The 22,460-nt window shown below is 49.7% G+C and overlaps 1 protein-coding gene across 6 annotated transcripts in view; it reads left to right on the top strand.

The window, feature by feature from the left end:
• The window catches only part of LRP4 (LDL receptor related protein 4), a 565,328-nt gene that overhangs the window by 413,095 nt on the left and 129,773 nt on the right, over window positions 1-22,460 (top strand). For all 6 annotated transcript variants that reach the window (XM_069623191.1, XM_069623193.1, XM_069623192.1 and 3 more), the window contains exon 31: window positions 11,263-11,371. In XM_069623191.1, coding sequence (XP_069479292.1) covers window positions 11,263-11,371 — 109 coding nt within the window. The remainder of the gene's footprint in view (window positions 1-11,262; window positions 11,372-22,460) is intronic.

Genomic DNA, 22,460 nt, shown 5'->3' on the forward strand with positions numbered 1-22,460 from the left:
CCCATTGGGAGGCTGGTTATCTCAATTTGTCAACCAGTGGCGCAACAAATACACGGACAAATGGGTGCTCAATGTCATCCAACAGGGACACACTCTGGAATTCCAGGACAATTTCCTCCCATCTCCAGACAGGAACAGCACGTAGCGCACCTGCTAAAGCAGGTTCCAGCAGTGTTAAAGAAAGGGGCAATAGAACCAGTCCCTCTGTGCCTCTGGGGCACCAGAGTGTACTCAAGATACTTTCTGGAGCATAAATAGTCAGGAGGGCAGAGACCCATTCTAGACGTGCAACGCCTAAACACATTTCTCAAGTCCCAAAAATTCAGGATGGTCACGTTGCAGCATGTGCTCAGCCAACTGGAAGAAGTAGATTTCCTGGCGACACTCGACTCAGAGGATGCTTACTTCCACATCCCCATTCATCGCAAACACCAGAACTTCCTGCGTTTTGTCATTCAGGGAAGACATTACCTGTTCAAAGCCCTACCATTTGGCCTGAAATTGACCCCAAGGGTGTTCACCAAGTGCTTGGCCCCAGAGGCGGCGAACCTACGTTGCAAGGGCTTTTACATCAATCCCTACATAGACGATTGGCTGATCCAATCCCGCTCTTATGTGCTGGCAATCCAGCAAACCGCCGAGACCATCCAGGCCCTAACTTCTCTGGGATTCTCGATAAACTATCAGAAATACTGCGTGGTACAATTTCAGAACGACACTATTTCTGGGGTCCCTCCTCAACACACTATCGTGTCTAGCGACTCCTTCAGAGAACAGAATAAAGGCCATCCTGGGAAAGGTCCAACAGCTATCGGCAGGTCATGTTGCAACAGTCTGATCGATCAAGTCCCTGCTAGGGATGATGTCCTCGTGCATCCATCTGGTGCCCTTTTGCAGGCTATGGATGAGGCCCCTTTAATAGTTTCTAGATGACAGATGGAAACAAATCACAGGCTCATGGAACGACAGGATTTACCTCACCCCAGCCTTCTGTCAAGCCTTGCATTGGTGGTGGTCCTTTCGCCTTCATCTCTCGCAAAGCTCTCCCTTTCAGAACCTTGTTCATCAGGCGACAGTTACTACCAACGCCTCTCTGGAAGATATTGTGGCGCCGACATTCTGGTAAAATGGTGGGCTCCTTCATTTGTCACAATTTCTCATTTGCTTGTTGTTTCTTAGGTCTTCCCCTGCCATTCTAGGCAGGAACGACCTCAGTGGAAGTTTTGTCTTTGGCGGGAATCCTTTGTATTCCGTGCCCAGGCTCCAGAGTGTCTGAGAAGGCAGGAAGCTAGGGAGGAGTCCAAAACTCAGCAGCCCTTTGTCTTTCACCTTGCCTGAAAGGAACCAAGTCCCAATGGGGTGCTGGGTGTCCTGATTGGACAGCCAGACCACCCCTTTCTGTAATCTGCAGTGAGAAATTGCAGAAGTTGTGTTGTAGTTCCTGATAAATACTCTGAGCATTAAAGCTGCTGACACGTTGACCACTGGGGCTGAATCCGTAGAGAAAGATGAAGAAAAGACATCTGTAGTGATTTCCAGTTACCGGAGCGCCTGCTGTGTAACCTGCCTGATGCAACCCTCCCTTCCAATCGACCTCAGGGTCCCGAATGTGACGACTTCTACACAGAGGCTGGTGTGATCCACTGGTCTCAAGAAGACCTGCATTTTGAGCCATCCCACAACATGCTGCGACCTTGCTGGGCTGCAAACCGTCAATACCCTGGGACCTCGAGCCTGAGTGTGGTGCGTGGTCTTCCGAAGTCCGAAACCAGCTGAAACTTTGGTGGACACCTGCTGGACTTCCAGAGACACGATTTGAATCCCTGAAGTGCCCTTACCAAAGTGCAGGACAAGATTAGCTATGAGGATCCGACCAGCGGTATTCGTTCTTCATCTGGCTGCTGTAAAAAGGCACCAAATCCACAGAGCCGTGAGAATCCATGAAGAAACCTTTGCTGGAAGCATCCTCCGACAACTGCTGCTACAAGTTCCCATCCAGTGTCCAGTTTTTTCATCTCAGACCAATAATCCAGGGACCGTTTTCTGTGCTTCAGCATCCTGAAGGCATCCACCCCGAAGCTATTCGTTTCTCCTAAGGTACTGTGTGGGCTTGGGTAATACTTACCTTAAGTCTGATGTGCATCCTGTGAGGCTGAGTGGGTTATTTGTGTGGTTGGGAGTTTGCCCATACCACTTGACCAGGCATAATGCTGGAACGCATATAGGGAACCTTCTGTGAAGTTTCTGAATATTTTAACGAACTCTAAAAGTGAATGCTTACTTGTTTAAAAAGATATCCTCTGGAACTTTGACTTTCCTGTAACTGGACCCTATGCCGACCTGCCCACAGCTGGCTCCTAGACCACTAGGGTCCGTCCCTCTTCTGCCTCTGAGAAAACTCATGCTCTAGACTAGGGAAGGACTTTATAAGATTAGGATTCTGTCTAGAAAGTATAAAAGTACTTACTTGCTAAAGAAGTTAGTGTGGTAACTATCTCTGTGAAGGAAATTTTAAGTGTCATTAAGTTTACGCTTACCTTTGAATTGCATTCTGCCCCTCTAAAAAGTGTATAACTTTGAACAGTGTTTCCTCCCTTCCAAATAGTAATATGTATTGGTACTGTTTTATTATTCATAACTGAATGTGCGTAAAAGCTTACCAATAGGGTTTACCTGCCTTGAATAACATTGTGTCATTCTTAAAGTGTATGATTGGGTTTTGCTCTCCTTGGTCTGCTATATACAGATCTAAAACAGTCTTTGAGTTAATACTTGTCTTCGAGTTGCTGGTAGCCCCTCTTAAAAGTATATAGTTCTTACTCCCTTTGATTAGCTGCAGCTCTTCTGAAACTTGTAACCCTGGGTTGTGCTTCCCCAAATTGCTTTGGTGTTCGTACTTACCTTAGAAATTGTATTATACACTTCTTAAAAGTATACTGGGTATATCCAGCTGTTAGATAGCGGATATTTGTGCACCAATAGGTCAATTACGTACTTTGAAATACATTGGGCCTCATTACAAGTGTGGCGGTCTGGGAAACAAGGGTGCTGGTAAGCTTACAGGCTCCCTTGTTTCCGGACCGCTGCACTACGAGTCTGCCTGCCGAGGCCACTGCACCCGACAGATCTGACCCTGCCGGGCGCATCGGCCCGGTAGGCAGAGTCGTCACGGAAGCACCAACACTGGTAGCAACGGTGCCGGTGCTTCCGTCTCCCCACTCCAATGGAGTCATATGGGGCTCCATCGGAATGGGGACTTACAAAATCCGGCGCCTGACTTCCCGCACCTCCAGGACGTTTAATGTCCCGGTGGCACCAGGATGTCAGGCGCCAGACTCGGTGTTACAGGGTTGGCGGCCACCCGCCTGTGGCACCGGCAGGTTACCGCCAACCTCGTAATTAGGTCTATTGTGTCTTTCTTAAAGCGTGACTGGGTTTTGCTTTCCCTGATTTGCTTAGTGGATTCTAAAATAGTTATTAAGTGTTCATACTTATAATTGAGTAGCTTAAGACCCCCCCCAGAAAGTATGAGTTGTTTTTACTAGCTCTGAACTCATTTCTAAAAAGTAATGTTGCAAGATGTATACTTGTAACAGGGTTGCTTTATTATGTGATTTCTATGGCTAAGTGTCACTGCATGACAGACAGGGCCAACTACCATTGAAATACTTATTGTATTCTAAAAGTATATCTAACCTAGTCTTATTCACCAAGAATAGTATATTACTATCCTGAATGTATAAACTTAGGTTTGACTCACCTTGACTTGCTTCTTACTCCTCTAAATAAGGTTATACCTTGGTTTGCATACCATAGGTATTGAGTTGTTTTTTATGATTGTGTTTATATGATATAGTACTTACCAAAAAATTATCTTTGTCTACTTGTATTTAAATAAACCCTTTATTTTTACAATACATAGTGTTTGTGTCCTTTGGACCATATGTATACTACAATTTCTTTGTAGCAAGCTACATCCCTCTCTACCTCCTATGATGAGCCTTTCTGCTCTGTCCATGCTACCCACATTCTCAGGTGGTACAGCCTTATACTAAGAGTGGAGCTTACGTACTGCCTCAGATATGGTTTTTATGACGTCTTGGTAGGACTTTAGGAAACTGTCCTAACAGGTGCTAATGGACATTTCTCCAGCATGGGGTCTGGCATGGATTCACATGCTCATGAATATTCCCCGTCGTCAGGCTGGGAATCCTCGGTAAAGAAAAAACCAGTATCAGTTTCGTTTCTGATCTGTCTTTCGTAGTAATAACCAATCACTGGTCTCTGCGTCATACTGACCACAGCCAATGACTGCCCTCTACCTAAGCACCGCCTCTGGCAGCCATCTTCAGATTTTTACCGCACGTTCATGTGTTGGGATCCTCGTGCTATTGCTCTCGAGCGTTAGTGCTATTTTTTCGCGCTTTTTCACAAAAACTTCGATTCTTTCGGTCAAAAGAGCCTCAAGCTCCACCGATCCTACATCCGATCAACGGGGACCCGTGTCGGATTCATCTGTGCCCCTCAAGGGTGAAGATTTCGTCGAGCTACACTTCGGAGGACTCCAGAAGCTTCTCAGGCCCGGTCTCGGAGATGGCCCAGGAGAAGGGAAGCTCGACGCCCGGAAAGCTGTTCAGGGCCTGCCCTGGATGCCAGCTGCAGAACGTCTTCAAGGAGGACGAACACTCTTTCTGCCTTTACTGCCTTCATGGGGACAAGACGCACGTGGAGAAGGACTGTGCGTTTTGCGGCAACATGTCGGAACGGACCATGAAGGACCGCCATCAACGTCTCGCCAGCTGGCTGGAGGGTAAGAGCCCGTCTGGCGAGAAGAAGAAGAAATCTGAGCGGTCTTCTAAGACCTTTGAGGGCGCCCCGGCGACGGGGGCCCAACATAAGGCCAAGCACCGCGAGTCCGCTGGCACCGGGAGCGCCGAACGGTCGGGCTCTACGGGCGCCAGGCAGGGCGCACCCTCCCCGGCACCATCAACCACGAGCCAACGCTCTGGGTCGGGTAAGAGGAAGGCCGAGCACCCGGCGAAACTCCTGGAGAGACCCCGGTCGAGCTCTAAGGCAGAGGAGGAGCGTGGCAGTGCCCCCTCCCTCAAGGATAAGGCGGTGAGCGCACCTAAGGTGGTGAAGGCCTTGATCCATTCGACCAAGCCCTCTATCGAAACGGTCGCGGCGGCCCTGGCCCAGCCTGTGGAGGCTGCACCAGTGGTGGCGGCCTCGGGGCCCAGAATCTCCCTGCCTCCTCGGAGGGAGTCTTCTTTCGTGCCCATCGATAGGACCCCCGTGAAACCCTCCGTGGGGAAGAAGGGGGGGCAGGGCGTCGTCGTAGATTCGGCCTCAACCTCAGAAGAGGAACTGATCGAGGTCTTAAGCCACGGCCTAGGCGTGGAACAAGACCAGCCCGTCGGAATGGGCCCCGACGCAGGTGACGACGACGACATCGTCGAGGATACCGACGGGGCCCCTGCTCGCCCGTCGGATTCCCCTCTGCCAGCGCCGCAAGACAACTCAGCGGCCATTTTGTTGGCTATACAGTCCTTATGCTCCGAGATAAGGACGAGACTACCGTTACCGACGGAGGAACCTCTCCCGTCGGGGGATCCAGAACCGGGACCTTCTGGTGTTCCCCCTACCAAGAAAAGAAGGATTCATCCACCGCCTCCTTTTCAACCGTCGCGCCCCGTCCAGCCCTCCTCCCCGTCCACCCGAGGGGATGATACGGGGACTGACACGGCAGCGACGGGTACGGACGACGAGGCATACGACGAGGATTTTCCGTCGTCGCCTCCCACCAGGGCTTCTCCGCCCGACGAGATTGGATCGTTCCACTCAATGATCGCCAGGGCATCCGAGCTTTTCCAACTCTGCCCTGAGGAGAAGAAAAAGGAAGGCTTCCTTTACCAACGGCGCGAGACCAAGAGGAAGACGGTCCTCGCAGTGCCTCTGTTGGACGACATTTGGGATGAAGGCCTTTCCCTCCTCAAGAACCCTTCCACGACGCCAGCGAAAAGAGACCGGTACGAGAAAAAGTACCGGGTCCCGGACTCGGCCCCCCTATGCCTCCGGGCACAGCCTACCCCGGACTCCGTCGTCTCCGCGGCGGCCAGGAAGAAAGCGGGGGGGGGTGCGGCCTCCACGTCGACTTCCCCGCCGGACGGCGAGGGAAAGAAATTGGATGCCATGGGACGCAGAGTCATCTCGTCGGCGGCGACGACGATTAAAGCGGCCAACGCCTTGGCTATCGTGGCCCGCTACGACAGGGAACTCTGGTACAAGATAGCTCCCCTGCTGGATTTTCTGCCGGACGACAAGAGGGCGGAGGCCCTTGAGATCCTGCAGGAAGGTGAGGTGGCCTCGGACCACGCCATCACCGTGGCGACGGACATCGCCGACACTGGGTTCCGCCAGATGGGCAACGGCGTTTGCCTTCGACGTCGCGGATGGCTCAAGGCTACGGACTTTCGGCAGGACGTCCAGACCAGGGTCCTGGACATGCCCTTCGACGGGAACAACCTGTTTGGGAAGACAGTGGACGATTCCCTTCAGGCCATCAAGGCGGATACTGAGACGGCCCGGGCCCTTGGAGTACTGCAGCAACGGCGGACGCCCTTTCGGAGCGGCGGAGGCAAGGGCGCCTCCAAAGGTTCCGGCGGCGGTTTCGCTTCCTACCGTCAAGCGGCCCGCTCGTCGTCGCAAGAGGCCTACAGAGGACGAGGCAAGTCTGGCGGACCCCGCCGTCGTCGCCAAGGAGGCCAAGGCGGCAAGGCCGCGTCCAAGCAGGATTGAACCGGCCGTGGGGTCGGGCCCCCACCGAAGCACCCCGGTGGGAGGCCGGCTGGCGGGCTTCGTCAGCGTGTGGGAGTCCATCTCCACCGACCGTTGGGTGCTGGACGCCCTGGCCCGGGGCCACGCGCTCGAGTTTCAAAGAAGGTGCCCGCGCGTCCCCCCCGTGGCCAGGAAAGAACTTCACGTCCCTCAACTTCTCCTGGAGGTGAAGGCGATGCTCAGAAAGGGCGCCATCGAACTCGTCCCAAAGAGGCTTCGGGGCTCCGGAGTCTACTCGCGTTACTTCCTCGTGAAGAAGAAGACGGGAGGATGGCGCCCCATCCTGGACCTGCGACGCCTGAACAAGTTCATCAAGGCGCAGAAGTTCCGGATGGTCACCCTCCAGCACGTCCTGGGTCAGCTGGAGGAAGGAGACTTCCTATCGTCGTTGGATTTGGAGGATGCCTACTTCCACATTCCCATCCTAAAGGGGCACCGAAAATTCCTCAGATTCGTGGTCCAAGGGCGTCATTACCAGTTCAAAGCCCTTCCCTTCGGACTGCGGTCGGCACCCAGGGTTTTCACCAAGTGCCTCGCACCGGTGGCGGCGCAGCTGCGCCGCGAGGGGATTCACGTCTACCCCTACCTGGACGACTGGCTCATCCGCGCCAAGACGAGGGAGCTCGCCGTGGTCCACACGGCAAGGACCGTCCAACTCCTCACGGACCTGGGATTCTCCGTGAACTACGCCAAATCCCACCTGGTGCCCGCGCAAGTCGCACTGTTTCTGGGAGCGAGGCTCGACACAGTGTCCCTTCTGGCCTCCCCGTCGGAGGAGAGGACCAGGACCATCCTGGGCAAGGTGCAACGGATGTTGGTGGCCGACGCGGCCAAGGTGAGGTCCATCAAGTCCCTCCTCGGGATGATGTCTTCCTGCATCTACCTCATTCCCATGTGCAGGCTCCGGATGCGCCCGTTGCAAGAGTTCCTGGATGCGCACTGGATCCAGACGACGGGCAGCTTCGAGGAAAGGATCAAGCTCGACGAGAGTTTCCGACGAGCGATACGGTGGTGGGGCACCCGCGCGCATCTGACGGCGGGCATGGACTTCCAGACCCCAGCCCACCAGGTGACTGTGACCACGGATGCCTCCCTAGAAGGGTGGGGAGCGCACACCGAAAATCTGCACGCAAGGGGACTCTGGCTCCCGACGGAGAAGTCCCTGCATATCAACGTCCTGGAGCTCCGTGCAGTGTTTTGGGCCCTCAGGTCCTTCCTTCCGTCCCTCAAGGGCAAGGTGGTGAGGATCTTCACCGACAACACCACCACCATGTTTTACATCAGGAAACAGGGCGGAACCAGGTCCCCAGCGCTGTCCAAGGAGGCGCAGGACCTGTGGCATTGGGCCGTCGCCCAAGGGATTCTTCTGGTGCCGTTTCATCTGGCAGGGATAAAAAACACCATCGCCGACTCACTCAGCAGGGAGCTGCGCTCGTGCCACGAGTGGGAACTACGGCAGGATCTGGTGGATCGCCTCTTCCGACGGTGGGGCACACCCCAGATCGACCTGTTCGCGACGGCGACGAACACCAAGTGCCGGAGGTTCGCCAGCAGGTTTCCCCAGACGAGGAGCATGGGCGATGCTTTCTCGTTCCCCTGGGAGGGCCTGTTCCTCTACGCGTTCCCTCCCTTGCCTCTGCTAATCCGGCTCGTCAACCAGCTCAAGAGGTCACGGTGCAGGATGATCCTCGTCGCACCTGCGTGGCCGAGGCAGATATGGTTCCCGGACCTTCTGGACTTGTCGGCGTCCCCGCCAATCAAGCTGCCGGCGGACGCGGATCTACTCTCCAGGGAAGGAGGCGCCATCCTCCACCACGACCCGAAGTCGCTGAACTTGCAGGCCTGGCTCCTGCAGCGCTAGAGTTTGGAGGATACGACATACCGGCCGATTGCAGAGAGGTTCTTGCAAAGGCCAGGGCGTCCTCGACTCTTAAATGCTACGGACACAAATGGAAGAGGTTCTCTGTCTGGTGCCACGCACAGAAGATTAACCCTCTACGGATTACGGCTCCCCAAGTGCTGCCGTACCTGCTGACGCTGGCCAAAGCTGGTCTGGCACACGCGTCCATCAAGATTCATCTTGCTGCGATCTCCCGATACACCAGAACCACGGGCCGGACGTCCTTGTGGTCTCATCGTCTGGTGAAAGAGTTCATGAAGGGACTGTTCAGATCGTTCCCGCCGGTGAAGGCTCCGGCCCCGGCGTGGGAGCTCAACGTGGTGCTGACCAAGCTCATGGGACCTCCGTTCGAGCCTCTGCACTCGGCCCCGTTGAAGTTTCTATCGTGGAAAACAGCTTTTCTCGTGGCCATCACCTCCGCACGACGAGTGGGAGAGATCCAGGCCCTTTCCTGCAAGGCCCCGTACTTGACTTTCCACGACACGAGGGTAGTGCTCAGGACGCACCCCTCCTTCATGCCCAAGGTACCGTCGGACTTTCATCTCAACGAACCCTTGGTGTTACCTGTGTTCTTCCCGTCGCCTTCGTCGCCGGCTGAGAGGACTTTGCACTCGCTGGATGTAGCTAGAGCGCTGAAGTTCTACGTGGACCGCACGAAAGGTTTTCGGAAGACGTCACAACTCTTTGTGAACTTTGGACCTGTCAATCAGGGGAAGGCTCTCTCGAAGGCTTCCATCTCCAGATGGCTCTCCGGCTGTATCATGTACTGTCACCGGTTGGCAAACCGACCGCTGCCTGGCCGTCCGAGAGCCCATTCCACCAGAGCGATCGCAGCTACCACGGCGTTCCTATCTGGTGTGCCCCTGCTGGACATATGCAGGGCTGCTACGTGGAGGTCGACGCACACCTTCACGAAATTCTACTGCGTCGACCGGGATTCCAGGGAGGAGTCCAGGGTCGGCCAAGCAGTGCTGCGCAACCTGTTCGCCTGAGGTGAGCCTGGTGAGGAGGTAAGATGCTTAATGTTGAGTTGATGTGATGCTTAATGTTGAGCCTTTGCCACCTCCCGTGGTTGTGCATGTGTGTACTGCTATGTATTCTTTATTCATGAGCATGTGAATCCATGCCAGACCCCATGCTGGAGAAGGAACAAGTTACTTACCTGTAACTGTTGTTCTCCAGCATGGGTCTGGCATGGATTCACATGCGAACCCTCCCGCCTACCCCTCTGCGGCTCTTCACTTGGTCATACTGCCACTTCACGTGCTTCCAAATCTGAAGATGGCTGCCAGAGGCGGTGCTTAGGTAGAGGGCAGTCATTGGCTGTGGTCAGTATGACGCAGAGACCAGTGATTGGTTATTACTACGAAAGACAGATCAGAAACGAAACTGATACTGGTTTTTTCTTTACCGAGGATTCCCAGCCTGACGACGGGGAATATTCATGAGCATGTGAATCCATGCCAGACCCATGCTGGAGAACAACAGTTACAGGTAAGTAACTTGTTCCTTACTGTTATATACTACACTAGTTATTTTTTACTGTGTGTATTGTGTTTACTAAAGTAATCATGCAAATAATAGATAAAATACAACCCCACTGATATACTGAAAAATGCATGGTTATTATGGATAAGTGTGCACTCAGATCCTCCAGGATATTGTGGCATGAAATATTTAGCAGCACAAAACATTTAAGTTTTGCCTCTTAATCAGGCAAAAATGCCACAATAAATGCAATGTTGTCTGCAAAACGTGCATTTTTTTATGCTGCTAAATATTCCATGCCGCAAAATATCCTAACAGTACCTTTGTATGATCCTGCTTGCTCTTCCTAAAGTTCAGCCTGACTACTCTGTTACATTACCTACCCATTTAAGACCGGTTTGGCTTTCTTTTTGGGCTGTGTGCTCTGGCCCATCTTAAGGTTGGTGGTTGGACAGCCCTCACCAGATGCCTGTGTAAAAAACATCTTAACAATGGGGAAGGCTGAAGAAGAAAGCATGGGTTGGGCCATCCATGGGCTTATGCTTCAGCTTCAGTAAGTCATGTCTCCTGTTACACCAAGCAGGCAGCCAGGTACAGCATAGGCTCTTATGGGCGTGCGATACACCAGTAGATTACTTCACAACTCTTCCATTGTTGCTCTGTGGAGGTCTTCATGGTAGTTCCAGAAGTGGCCCACGAAAATTGTGTTGGATGGTAGAGCCAGACCATTCAGTGCCCATCACAGAAAGCAGCACTGCAGGCACAGGGAAAAAGGGGGACAGACCAGGTTCAGGGGCAGATACCTTCCTGCTCCCTGCAGTATATGGATAAGCTGTAACATGGAACTCCGGGAAGGGAGGGTGTATACATTCACTGAAGAGCGAGGTATTGAGGGAAAAACTTGAAGCAGCATTCTGAAGCTCTACCGTATGAATATCTGAAAGACAATTGCAGATGTCCTGTGTGTGTGTGTGTGTGTGTGTGGGTGTGTGTGTGTGCATCCAACTCATTTAGACATGCTTTTTCCCCCCCTGCAGGATTTTCTGGGTGGATGCCCACCTGGATCGAATTGAGAGTGCAGACCTGAATGGAAAGCTACGGCAGGTCTTAGTCAGCCAGGTGCTGCACCCCTTCGCATTGACACAGGTAATCTTTGGGTGGAAACACCAACTCCTCAGACCATGCATACCACTTGGTGGGCAAGCCAACCATCCTGACATTGGAGTCAGAAGCAAGCCAGATGTTTGCTTTAGGTCCAAAAAACCAAAATCTGAGTTGAGTCAATGACCACTTCATGCATGTATAAATCAAATCACCCATTACACAGAGACCTGGCAGAATTCTTGATTCTGTGGTGCAAATCAGACCAAAAGCTGACCCGAACATTTGGTTCAGTACTTCACTGGTTCATCTACCTCATCACGTTTCTTTTGGAACTACTGCAGAATTACAGGGGAAAGTGACCATCAGACTTAAAACAAGTGCGGGGAGGCAGGATTGGAAATGTAATAGCTGCAGTAAACCACAAATCTCTGATGTGGAGGTGAATGGTGGATTGCAGCACTGCGCTTTGAATGTGGGGTTGAACACCCACCATGTTTGGGGTGGAGGGGTACAGTGGAGCAGGCCATATCTCTGAGCATTGTGGCCAGGCAGGTGGAGGTGGTAGGTTGCAAGTCCTGAGCTGTGGTTCTGGCGTGAACCAACTAATCATGTACAGTTCATCCAAACGTTTTCCCTAGTGAGCCCTCATCCAAGGCATCGCTAAGGATCAAACTCTTGTGTGTGTGGTGCCAGACACATCTCACAGTGGGGTGCTGGGGTAGGTTATCCATGATGGTGGAAGAAAGATTATATTGCAATATCTTGCTGCATATTACAAGTTAGGGATCAGTATAATGTTCTCTGGCACAGAGCCCCTAGTTTGAACTCTTGCGTCTGAATTTTTCTGAGGCATTTCCACTGCTGAACCTGGTTTCCTTTCTTTAAAAGGATACTAATGTTCCCATACATGGCTTTGACTACTCTGTTCCCAGGAAGCATGAGACAAGGTTATCCAAGACCATATCTGGCTAGTATGTGAATGTGATGTCCGGAGTTACAGGCTGTTAGGTACGATTTTCATATTTGTAATAAATATTCTTGACCTGTATCAACCCTAGAACTTTCTGCTTGAACTTGGTGATTATTTTCCCTTGTCCCTAGGTGAAAGTGAATCTTTTTCCCCTCTCACATAGTCTTTTACTCTTTACTCTTTTTTTATGGGTGAGCTTGTTATGTCTCACTATAGTGTATTATTGGAGTTATAGCTTCCTATCACTTTTGGGCTTAGGCTGGGTTGCCCCTTTGGGCTTTCCTGTTAATTTATTTTTAATGTAATTGGGTGAACTACTGTTCCCAAGGGGTAACGAGGGATTTTCATCCCCTTCACATTTTATCTAATGAGCTAGCACACCTCACCTTATGTGGAGTGCTGGTGGGATACACTGTGTCCCCTTTCTTACTTGCCTGTAACATTTTTGTTACAATTGCAAGTTTACTTGAATGACTGGTGGCAGTGGTTTTGCCTTAGTGAAATTTTAGTCTTATTACGCGCAGGCTGTTAAATCATCCTCAGTAATGTACAGAAGGGCCACCGTTCTGCTAGAATGGTGGGTTGCTTCTTTTTTAAGTGTCCTTGTTGTTTCTGAAGTATTCCCCTGCCATTCTAGGTGGGATCGACCTCAGTGGAAGTTTTGTCTTCGGTGGGAACCCTTTGAATTCCCCGCCCTGGCTCCAGTGTGTCTGAGAAGGCAGGAAGCGAGGGAGCAGTCCAAACCTCTGCAGCCCTTTGACTTTTGCCTTGCCTGAAAGGCATCCCTGTCTAGGCTCCTTTGTGTCTGCAAAGAGAGGAAGCAGGGGAGGAGTTTAACACTCCCCTGTCCTTTGTCTGCCAGAGTGCCTGAATGGACGAAGTTCTCACTGAGGGCTGGCTGTCCTGATTGGACAGCTTCCTGCCCTCTCTGTGAACTGCTGGGAGAGTTTGCCGAGGAGTGAATGGGAAATCTGAATATAAGGTGAGGTTCCTGAGGTAGAAGATAAGTCGACCACTGGAACAGAAGAACCAAAGCTGAAGACGACCAGAGAAGCCTGCAGACCCTTCCAGTAACCATGAAGCGACCACTGCTGTCCTGACCTCATTTTCTTATCGACAGAGGAGCAGGACGACTCCTTCCCTTTGTCTGGTGGGACCAACCAGCCCCAAGACAAACTACAAATGCAGCCATCTCCCGATGTGCTGTCACCTTCCAGGGCTGCAAATCATGAATACCAGGAGACCTCTGACCCATTTTCAGTGCAACGTCTTGCTGTGGACGAATCTACCGAGAACTTTGGTGAGCTCCATTTGGACCACCAGAGGCACGATTCCACTCATCCGAGTCCCCTCACCAGAGTGCAGGGCAGAAAAACCGAGGATGATCGACCGGGCGATAACCATCCTTTGTTGGAGCTGATAAAAAGGTGCCAAAATCGCAGACCGGCATAAACGACTGAAGAAGTCAAAGCGGAGGGTCCTTTCTCGCGACTGCTGCTGTGTCATCCCATTCAGAGTTCTTCCTTTCATCATCGGACCAAGGAATCGGGAGACTGGGTCTGTCGCTGCTGCACAGGAAAGAATCCAGCTGCATTTACTTCTTCTCACCTAAGGTACTGTGGGGCTCATGGTAGAACTTACCTCAAGACTAATTGTCGCTCCAGTGTGACTGGAGTGCGTTGCAAGTTGTTTGGGTGTCCGTCCATACCTCTTGCCCAGGCTTTACAGCTTGTGTCCTATTAGGGAGTACTTCGCAGGGTCTTATAGCTTGTGTTATCTTGCTAGGCATTTTTATTCTAGTGATTAAAATATCCTGAGGAAACCTGCCTTTACTGCTGCTACATAAGACTTTTTGTTATTCTCCTACACTGACTTTTGGGTAGTTACGGATTGTACTTACAAAGCATTTGAAGCCTTGAAAAGTGTTACTGGAATGTATAAGATTGCTAAAGTGTGAATAACCCTCCTTTTCCTTTCTACAAACTTTGTCTGATGTAATTTTGCTAAATGAATGCAGTTACCGTTGATCTTTAATCTATGCGAGTGCGCGGTAGTACTGATAATATGGTAGAACTGTAATTTGTGTCATTCTCTGTAACAATTGTAACCGCAAGCAACTTCAATTGCAGCAGTCACCTATGAAAAGTATTGTTGATGATTCCTGTGTGTGTTGATTAGTTGAAATAAGTATTTACCTACCTGCCTTGTGTATATAAGAATTAATATATATTTTTAATATAACTTTCAGCCTCTAAGAGTTTCTTTGGACTATTGTATTTACTGGGTTCAGTGTACTTACCTACAGCTCACATCCTTCTCCTAAAATGAGCCTGGCTGCTCTGCCATTCTACAAAGATATGATATGATGTGGCATTTATAACACACCTGTACACAAGTGTTTCTAGGTGCGACAAGACAAGGAGGGGGAAACAAGGGAGGACAAACTAACAAATGTACTTGGCCTTGTGTTATTCAGATCGCGCAAATGCAGGGAAGAGGGACTGGGAGAAGTTCCAGCTCTGCAGATCCCATGTTCCTGGGCCTCAGTCGTGGGGACAAGAGGGAGGACGTCTGGAGGACTCCTGCACTGCAACTGAACGATCAGTGACAGAAAAGGACCAACTTCTATTCAGTGGGACTTCGCGGTTTCAGCTCCTCGCATCTAAGCAAATAGCAACACTGCAGACTCTTGCCTGTCGAGATGGGCTTTCCTTGCATCTGGGGTCCAGCACTCTGTTAAGGTGGCCCAGGCTCGGTCAGTCCTACTTCCTTGGAGTCTGGAGGATCTTCCTGGAGCTCCTGGCCAACTTAAAAGCAACACACACGATCTGGTGTTCCTCTCCCTGGCTATTTGGTTCCAGCAGCAACTGCAGTGGAATTTCAACCAGCTCAGAGAGGATGTCCAGGTGGCTTACTTTGGAGTTGATTGGTCCCACCAACTCAAGGGGAGAAGTCGTCCTTGCAGGGCTTCTCTAGTCGAAACAAAATTGGAGTTTCAGCAAAGCAGCAGGTTTCACCGGGCAAACCAACGGTCCAGGAGTTGCAGCAGGCGTCCTCTTCAAGTTCTTCTTTGGATTCCTTTGTCTAGTGGTCGACTCTGCCGTCCAAGCCAAAAATCCTCGCCTTTTATGCAGGTTTCTCTCATTCATTCCAGCCTAGCTGTCAGTCACCCAGCAGCCAGCCAGCCAATCACCTAAGAGTGCATTCCTGTCTCCTAGGAGACTAAGCACAGGGAGTTTCGGGCACCTCCCTCGCTTCCTGCCCACGCCAGACACCCTGGAGCCAGAGGCGGGCTTCACGAGTGAAGCCCGCTAAAGGCAGAATGAACAAAGGGACGAAACATGGTTTGGCGTGCAGAGTAAATCTCAAGAAGGAGCTTTCCACAAAGAAATGGTGAAAAAGAAGACCGGGCCATTGTGACAAAAATGCCACCCTTGGGTGCTTTACTGCAGCTGCGAATGCAGCCTGCAGCAAATGCACACCATGGTAGTTAAAGTAACCTACTGCCACCAGCCATTCATCGAGGAAAGGGTAACATAAAAATGTGACATGAGAAGCTAGACAAAGGGGATACTAAGTAAACCCTCCAGTACCCTATTCTAAGATAGTGTGTGCTGGGTCTAGAAAGTTACAAATGTCAGTAAAGTCAAATTCACTTCACTGTTCTTGGAAACAGTAGTTTATCCGAGAGAAGGTACTTAAACCTGGGGAAATCTAAAAGACTTTCCTGTGCCACTGCACTGAAGGTGCTGTGTGCCACTCTGTAAAAAGATGATTCCTATGGAGTTTGTCAGACTCCACAACCAAAAGTAACACAGAGTTCAAATCACATTAAAAATACATGAGAGAGTGGGAAAAAGGGTCTCACTTTCTCCAGGTTAAAAATTCAAGTCCTCAAAATCCAGCAAAGTTGCTCCCTAACACTCGTCCCCCCCACCCCAGACTAAGGGACAGGAGGATTTAATCCACCCCTCGATGAACTCCTTACTCCAGTCGCTCATACTTTCTGGAGAGACCATCAGCATTTTTGTGATTACCCCCTGACCTGTGTTCAATGGTAAAATCAAACCCCTCTAGGCGGATTGACCATCTTATCAATTTAGGATTTTCCCCCTTCATCTGCATTAACCATCTCAAGGGTTGATGGTCTGTTTGAATGACAAAAGTAGATCCATACAAGTATGGTCTAAACTTCTTCAAAGACCACACAATGGCAAAACATTCACGTTCTATGGTTGCCCACCTTGTTTCAGGGTCCTTTGGTTTTCTACTGATGAAGCAGATTGGGTGTTCCATGCCTTTCTCATCCAGCTGACTCAGAACTGCACCTATCCCTGTATTGGAAGCATCAGTTTGTACAATAAAGGATTGATTGTATTCAGGAGCTCTTAAGACTGGAGCTTGACAAAATGCTTTCTTAAGTTCTTCAAAGGCCTTGGTATACTCCTCATTCCACTTGAGTTTTTGGGGAATTTGGGTGAGGAGATCACATTCAAGGGAGAAGCTATGGTCCCATAGTTCTCAATGAAGTGCATATAGTAACCTGTGAGACCTAGAAAGGCTATCACTTGGGTTTGAGTAGTAGGGGTGTCGCAGTCTTGTACAACCTGTACTTGCTAGGCAATGTCCTTATTTCCCCTCCTCCTACCTCATGTCCAAGTTGGACCACTTTACTCTGACCAATTTGACATTTACTTGCCTTTATGGTCAGATTGGCCTGCTCAACAGCCTGCAATACATATCCTAGGTGGTCAATATGGTCTTTCCAAGTAGGGCTGAACACTGCAATGGCATCTAAGTATGCCATGCAGAAGTCCTCCATCTCATTTAGAACATGATTTACCATCCTTTGGAATGTAGCAGGTGCATTCTTTAGTCCAAAAGACATTACCTTAAACTGGTAGAGGCCTCCTGGTGTTGAAAAGGCTGTTTTTTCCTTGGCATGGTCAGTCAGGACTATTTTCCAATAGCCTGATGTTAGGTCAAATGTACTGAGGAACTTGGCTGAGCCAAGTTTGTCCACCAGCTCATCTGTCCTAGGTAAAGGATGGGCATCAGTCGTGGTGACTGCATTAAGAGCTCTGTAGTCCACACAGAATCTCAACTCCTTGGATCCTGCCTTTGGTACTAGTACAACTGAACTAAACCATGGACTTGTAGATGGCTCTATTACCCCAAAATCAAGCATCTTGTTGACCGCCTCCTTTATGTGGGTCCTTACATGGTCTGACATTCTGCAACCCCTGCTTATGAAGGGAGACAGTCACCAGTGAGAATCTCATGCTGGCCCCAAAGGGTCAAGCCTGGTGAGAGTGAAAACAGAGGGGCAAACTGATTTAACAGAATGTTGTACTCCTCCTGTTGTTTCAGTGTCAGATCAGAAGAGAGATGTACTGCTTCTATCTTCCCATCTAAAGGTTGTCCCCTGAAGATGTCAGGTAGAGGTTCACTCTCCTCCTCCTCTTGAGCAGAGGCTAAGAGCAAAGCTCCTACTTCTGGTCAAGTGACTAAGCCTTTAGGCGGTTGGTGTGGAAGCCTCTGGGGGCCTTCTTAGGATTGCTCAAGTCCACCAAATAATTGACCTCCAAGTTTTCCCACTACCTTGAAGGGTCCAATCCATTTGTCGTGTAAGGGCCTCTGCCTTGTAGGTACCATAACTAGAACTAGCTTGTCTTGAGTAATTCAACCATGTTGGCCAACTGGTCATGCCAATGCTTAACTAGAGCTTGACCTGCTTTCAAATTATCGAAAGCTTCTGTCATCATGGGTGTCATTCTCCTTCGGAGACCTAACACATAGTCGGTGACCCTCACTGGCTTATGGGAAGCAACACTCTCCAGCCCCTCTTTGATTAGGGCCAATGGACCTCTAACTGGATGACCACGGAGAAGCTCAAAGGGGCTGAAGCCAACCCTTTCTTGAGGGACTTCTCTATAAGCAAAGAGAAGGCATGGCAGTAGAAGGTCCCACTTTCTTCTAAGGGGTTATTCTAAAGCACCTATCATGCTCTTCGTTGTTCTATTAAACCTCTCCACCAACCCATTGGTCTGGGGATGGTAGGCTGTTGAGAACTTGTAGGTTACTCCACAGTTTTTCCACATGGCCTGCATGTAGTTGGCCCCCCTGTCTGAGATAACCTCCTTAGAAAACCTACCCTGGTAAAATAAAATACCAAGGTGGGCCTTGGCCACTGCCTGAGCAGTAACAGTCCTCATAGGTATGGCTTCAGGATACCTGGTAGCATCGTCTACCTCAGCCAATATAAATCGGTTGCCTGATGATGTGGGGGGCTCTAAGGGACCAACAATGTCGATTCCTACCCTCTCGAAAGGGACTCCCACCACTGGGAGAGGCAGGCACCAAAGGTCCCACGTTCTTAGCTCCACTCTTGCCAGAAGTCTGACAATGTGACAGTTTCTACAGAACTTATCTACATCAGACCTCATCTTGGGCCAGTAGAAATAAAGAGAAATCCTTTCCTTGGTCTTCTTAAAACGTAAGTGAACAGCTAGAGGGATCTCGTGGGCTAACTGTAGAAACTGAAGTCTCACCTCCTGAGGTACTACAAGTCTTCCGTAGTCCCCTGGGATGGACTCGATAGGCTCACTGTAGAGGAGGCCATCCTCCCAGTACAGCCTATGCTTCCCTGGCTCTTGCCCTTCCAGCTAGGAAGCTGCCTGTTGGCTAAGTCCTTCAAGAGTAGGACACTCTCTTTGTCCTCTGCTGAAGTCTGCCCTACAGGGGCCACCTTCTGCCAGTAAAGTCTACAACTCAGGACGGTCTTTAGGATCCAGATCTCCAACAGGTGGAAGGTCTTCTTCCAGCTCTGTGTCATCAGTAGCTGATTCACCATCCTCTGGTTGGTTCTCCAACTCAGCTTCAGCTGGTGGAGGTGTCACTGGTGTGACCTGGGACTTTCCTCTCTGGGATGTCCTGGTTTCGTGCACAGGAGTGCTACTCTTCTTGTTTCCTGAGACCTTGGGTTTCCCCTTTGTCTTTCTTCCTGGAAGTAGACGTTTGCTCTTCCTGTGGACTGGGTGTTATAGGTTCATCTGTAACAACCCACTGAGAGACATCTAAAGAGAGCCATCTACCCTTCCTAGTCTGCTCCTGCTTCCTTTTACTGGGAGGCCTAGGGAGGGGGGGGGGCTTGATACAACTCCAAGAGTTTTTAAGTAATTCCCCAACAGAACTCTCCCAGGCACCTCACTTTGTACAACACTGACGGGTATTCTTACAGTCATAGTGTTGCACTGGATGAGAGCTTGGTAGTATTGGAACCATCTGGATAGGGCCTCCAGCAAGCTTAGTGGGGCCTTTGGGTGCCTTAACAACATCCTCAGGTTTGAAAAAGGTTTCATCTACCACTGTGATGCTGGCCCCAGTGTCTCTAATGGCAGGGGTCCCCTGACCATTCACAAGTACACTGTCCTTGTATTCTTTTGTGTTATCTGGTATAGAATTATACACATCTACATTCTGCTGTTCTCACAGACCCAGGGACACTAAAGAAGCACTGGCCGAGACTCCAATGGGGTCTTCAGCCAATAGCTGACAGTTTCCACTTGCCAAATGAACTTCTCCCTCAGGGATGCAGGCTAAGGAGGCAGTGTGGACCCCTGAAGGTTTACCCTTGCATCTGGGATCCCCTTTCATATGGTCAGTTGACCCACAAGCATAATATTTACCAAATCTTTTGACAAAATTGGGCTTCTGCGGACCTCCCTCTGGTTTGGCACCAGAGGTTTCTCATTTGGCTTACTCTTGTTATTGTTAGGCAGAATTGCATGCAGTACCCTCTGGGACCACCACACACAAATAGAACTACAGGTGTAAGCAAGACCAACCTATGGTATAAGTCTGTACCACACAGTTTGTTGGTAGCGAGCTGAACAGCCAGACTTATCTCCAGAGTGAATGTGAGCAGTGCAAGTAGTTACACAGAGGACTTTCAATCACAGTGGTTCAAGTAAACACTTATACTCAAGGTTTCTTGGTAAAACACTTAATAATGTATTTACACAATCATTTATAAACATGTCACTAGCAGAAGACAACTTAATATTATAGACCAATACACTTCAATACAAAACTCTTAAGCTTTTGAGACATTTTGAGCTCCCCTGAAAAAGGAGCAAAATGCCAGTTCAGTTACTTAGCAGTGAGCAAAAAGGACAAAAGTAAGTAGAATAGATTATATCTACTTTCTAGGCAGTGCAAATAGTTTCAATTCACCAGAATAATTCAACTCAAGTCAATAGGCCAGACCAAAGTCAATGGCCTAGTGTTCTGGATAGGAAAGAGCAGTTCTGGTATCAAACGGTAAAGTCTTTGCAAAAGTTCTCAGAAGTAGTTTAGGCGAAAAAGAATCATGTGTGGGAGGCCTGCAAGTTGGGAAGGTTTCACAAACTTTCTTCGCGAGAGTGGCATTCTCAATCGGATTGGCACAGTACCTTTGTATGAAGAAAACAAATGTTGCTAACGTCGTGGTTCCTGGCATTTCCTGCAGATCTCGCTGTTCCTGAGACTCAGTCGTGGGGACAAGAGGGAGGACGTCGGGGGACTCCTGCACTGCGCAGGATTGTTGAAGAAAGCAAACAAAATGGATTAGCTTCAGTTCCGTAGCTGTAGATTCAAGAACACAAATTGGTGTCCCTCTCACTGGTTAAACCTAACCAGCCTTGAGAATGGTATCTAGGTGTTTTATGAGTTGATTGGTCCCACCAACTCAAAGGAAGAAGCCTTCCTTGAAGGAGCTTCTCTGTCGAATGGAGTTTGGCAATTCGGACCTGCAGCAGGGGTTCACCGGGGAAACCAACGGTCCAGGAGTTGCAGCAGCCGTCCTCTTCAAGCTTGTCTTCGGTTCTATCGTTCCAATGATCTACTTTGCCTTCCAAACCAAGAGACTCGCCTTTTATTCAGTTTTCTCCCATTAATTCCAGCCTAGCTGTCACTCACCCAGAAGGGTGGCGGTCCTTGCCGGACAGTCAGACAGCCAATCACGCCAGAGTGCATTTGGTTCTCCTAGACGACTAAGCACAGGGAGTTTTGGGCACCTCCCTCACTTCCTGCCCACCCCAGACTCTCAGGCGCCAGTGGCGGTCTTCAGTCCTGAAGCCCGCCAAAGGCGTAGGAACAAAGGCGTAGGAACAAAGGGACCAAACCTGGTTTGGTGCGCAGAGACAAACTCTAGAAGGACATTTCTAGAAAGAAACAGCGAAAAAAAGAAGACCGGGACCTGTTTAAACAAAGGGGGCTCAGACGCCCTCTTGAAAAACTTGGCTCCTGTGATTTTTCATTACCGGTGTTCACGGTTGGGAAAAATCATGGTAGTTTGTTGTAAAACCACTGCCACCAGCCATTTCGGGAGGAAAGGGTAGCATTTGACTGCTACATGAGTTTCTAGACACAGGGGATACTAGGTAACCCCTCCAGCACTCTATTGTAAGATAGGGTGTGCTGGGTCCAGGAATTTAAAAAGACTAGTAAAGTCAATTTCTCTTTACTTTCTCTGGGAAACAGTAGTTTATCCCAGAGAAGGTATTTAAACCTTGGGACAGCCTAAAAGGCTTCCCTGTTCACTGCACTGAGGGTGCTGTGTGACTCAAATGAAAAGATGATGCCATTGGAGTTGTTTAGGCTCCATAACCAAATGAAACACAAGAGTAAAACACATCAAAATACATGAGAGAGTGGGAAAAAGGCTTGCACTCTTTCCAGGTAAAAATATCAAGTCCTCAAAATCCAGCAAAGTTGCTGGTGGTCTCTAAGGTGAAGGGAATTAGCACATTTATGAGAATTCCCCCTAACAATTATCATCCTCGTGATCATTTTCCGCATTTCCTAGGTTAGTAGGTGTGACAGGCCCACTACCCAGACTTTGATTATTGAACAATCTTGCAGTTCATTTTTCTTTCCTTTCCCAGGGAGATTCCTGACTTTACACATTTCTTTCAGTTGATCTACTGTTAGAATGATTAGGGCTTCCTGCCTGAAGGTATCCTTATCTGGCATGTTATAATTGCTTTTCTAGTGTGTTAGACAGAATTGCATACAATACCCTCTGGGACCAGCATACAATTAGGACTACAGGTGTAAGCCAAACCAACCTTTGATATAAGTCTGTACCACGCAATTTCTGCTAGCGAGCTAAGCAGCCAG

This window comes from Ambystoma mexicanum, chromosome 11 (genome assembly GCF_040938575.1).
Source record: "Ambystoma mexicanum isolate Mex_15411 chromosome 11, UKY_AmexF1_1, whole genome shotgun sequence".
NCBI classification, from domain to species: domain Eukaryota; kingdom Metazoa; phylum Chordata; class Amphibia; order Caudata; family Ambystomatidae; genus Ambystoma; species Ambystoma mexicanum.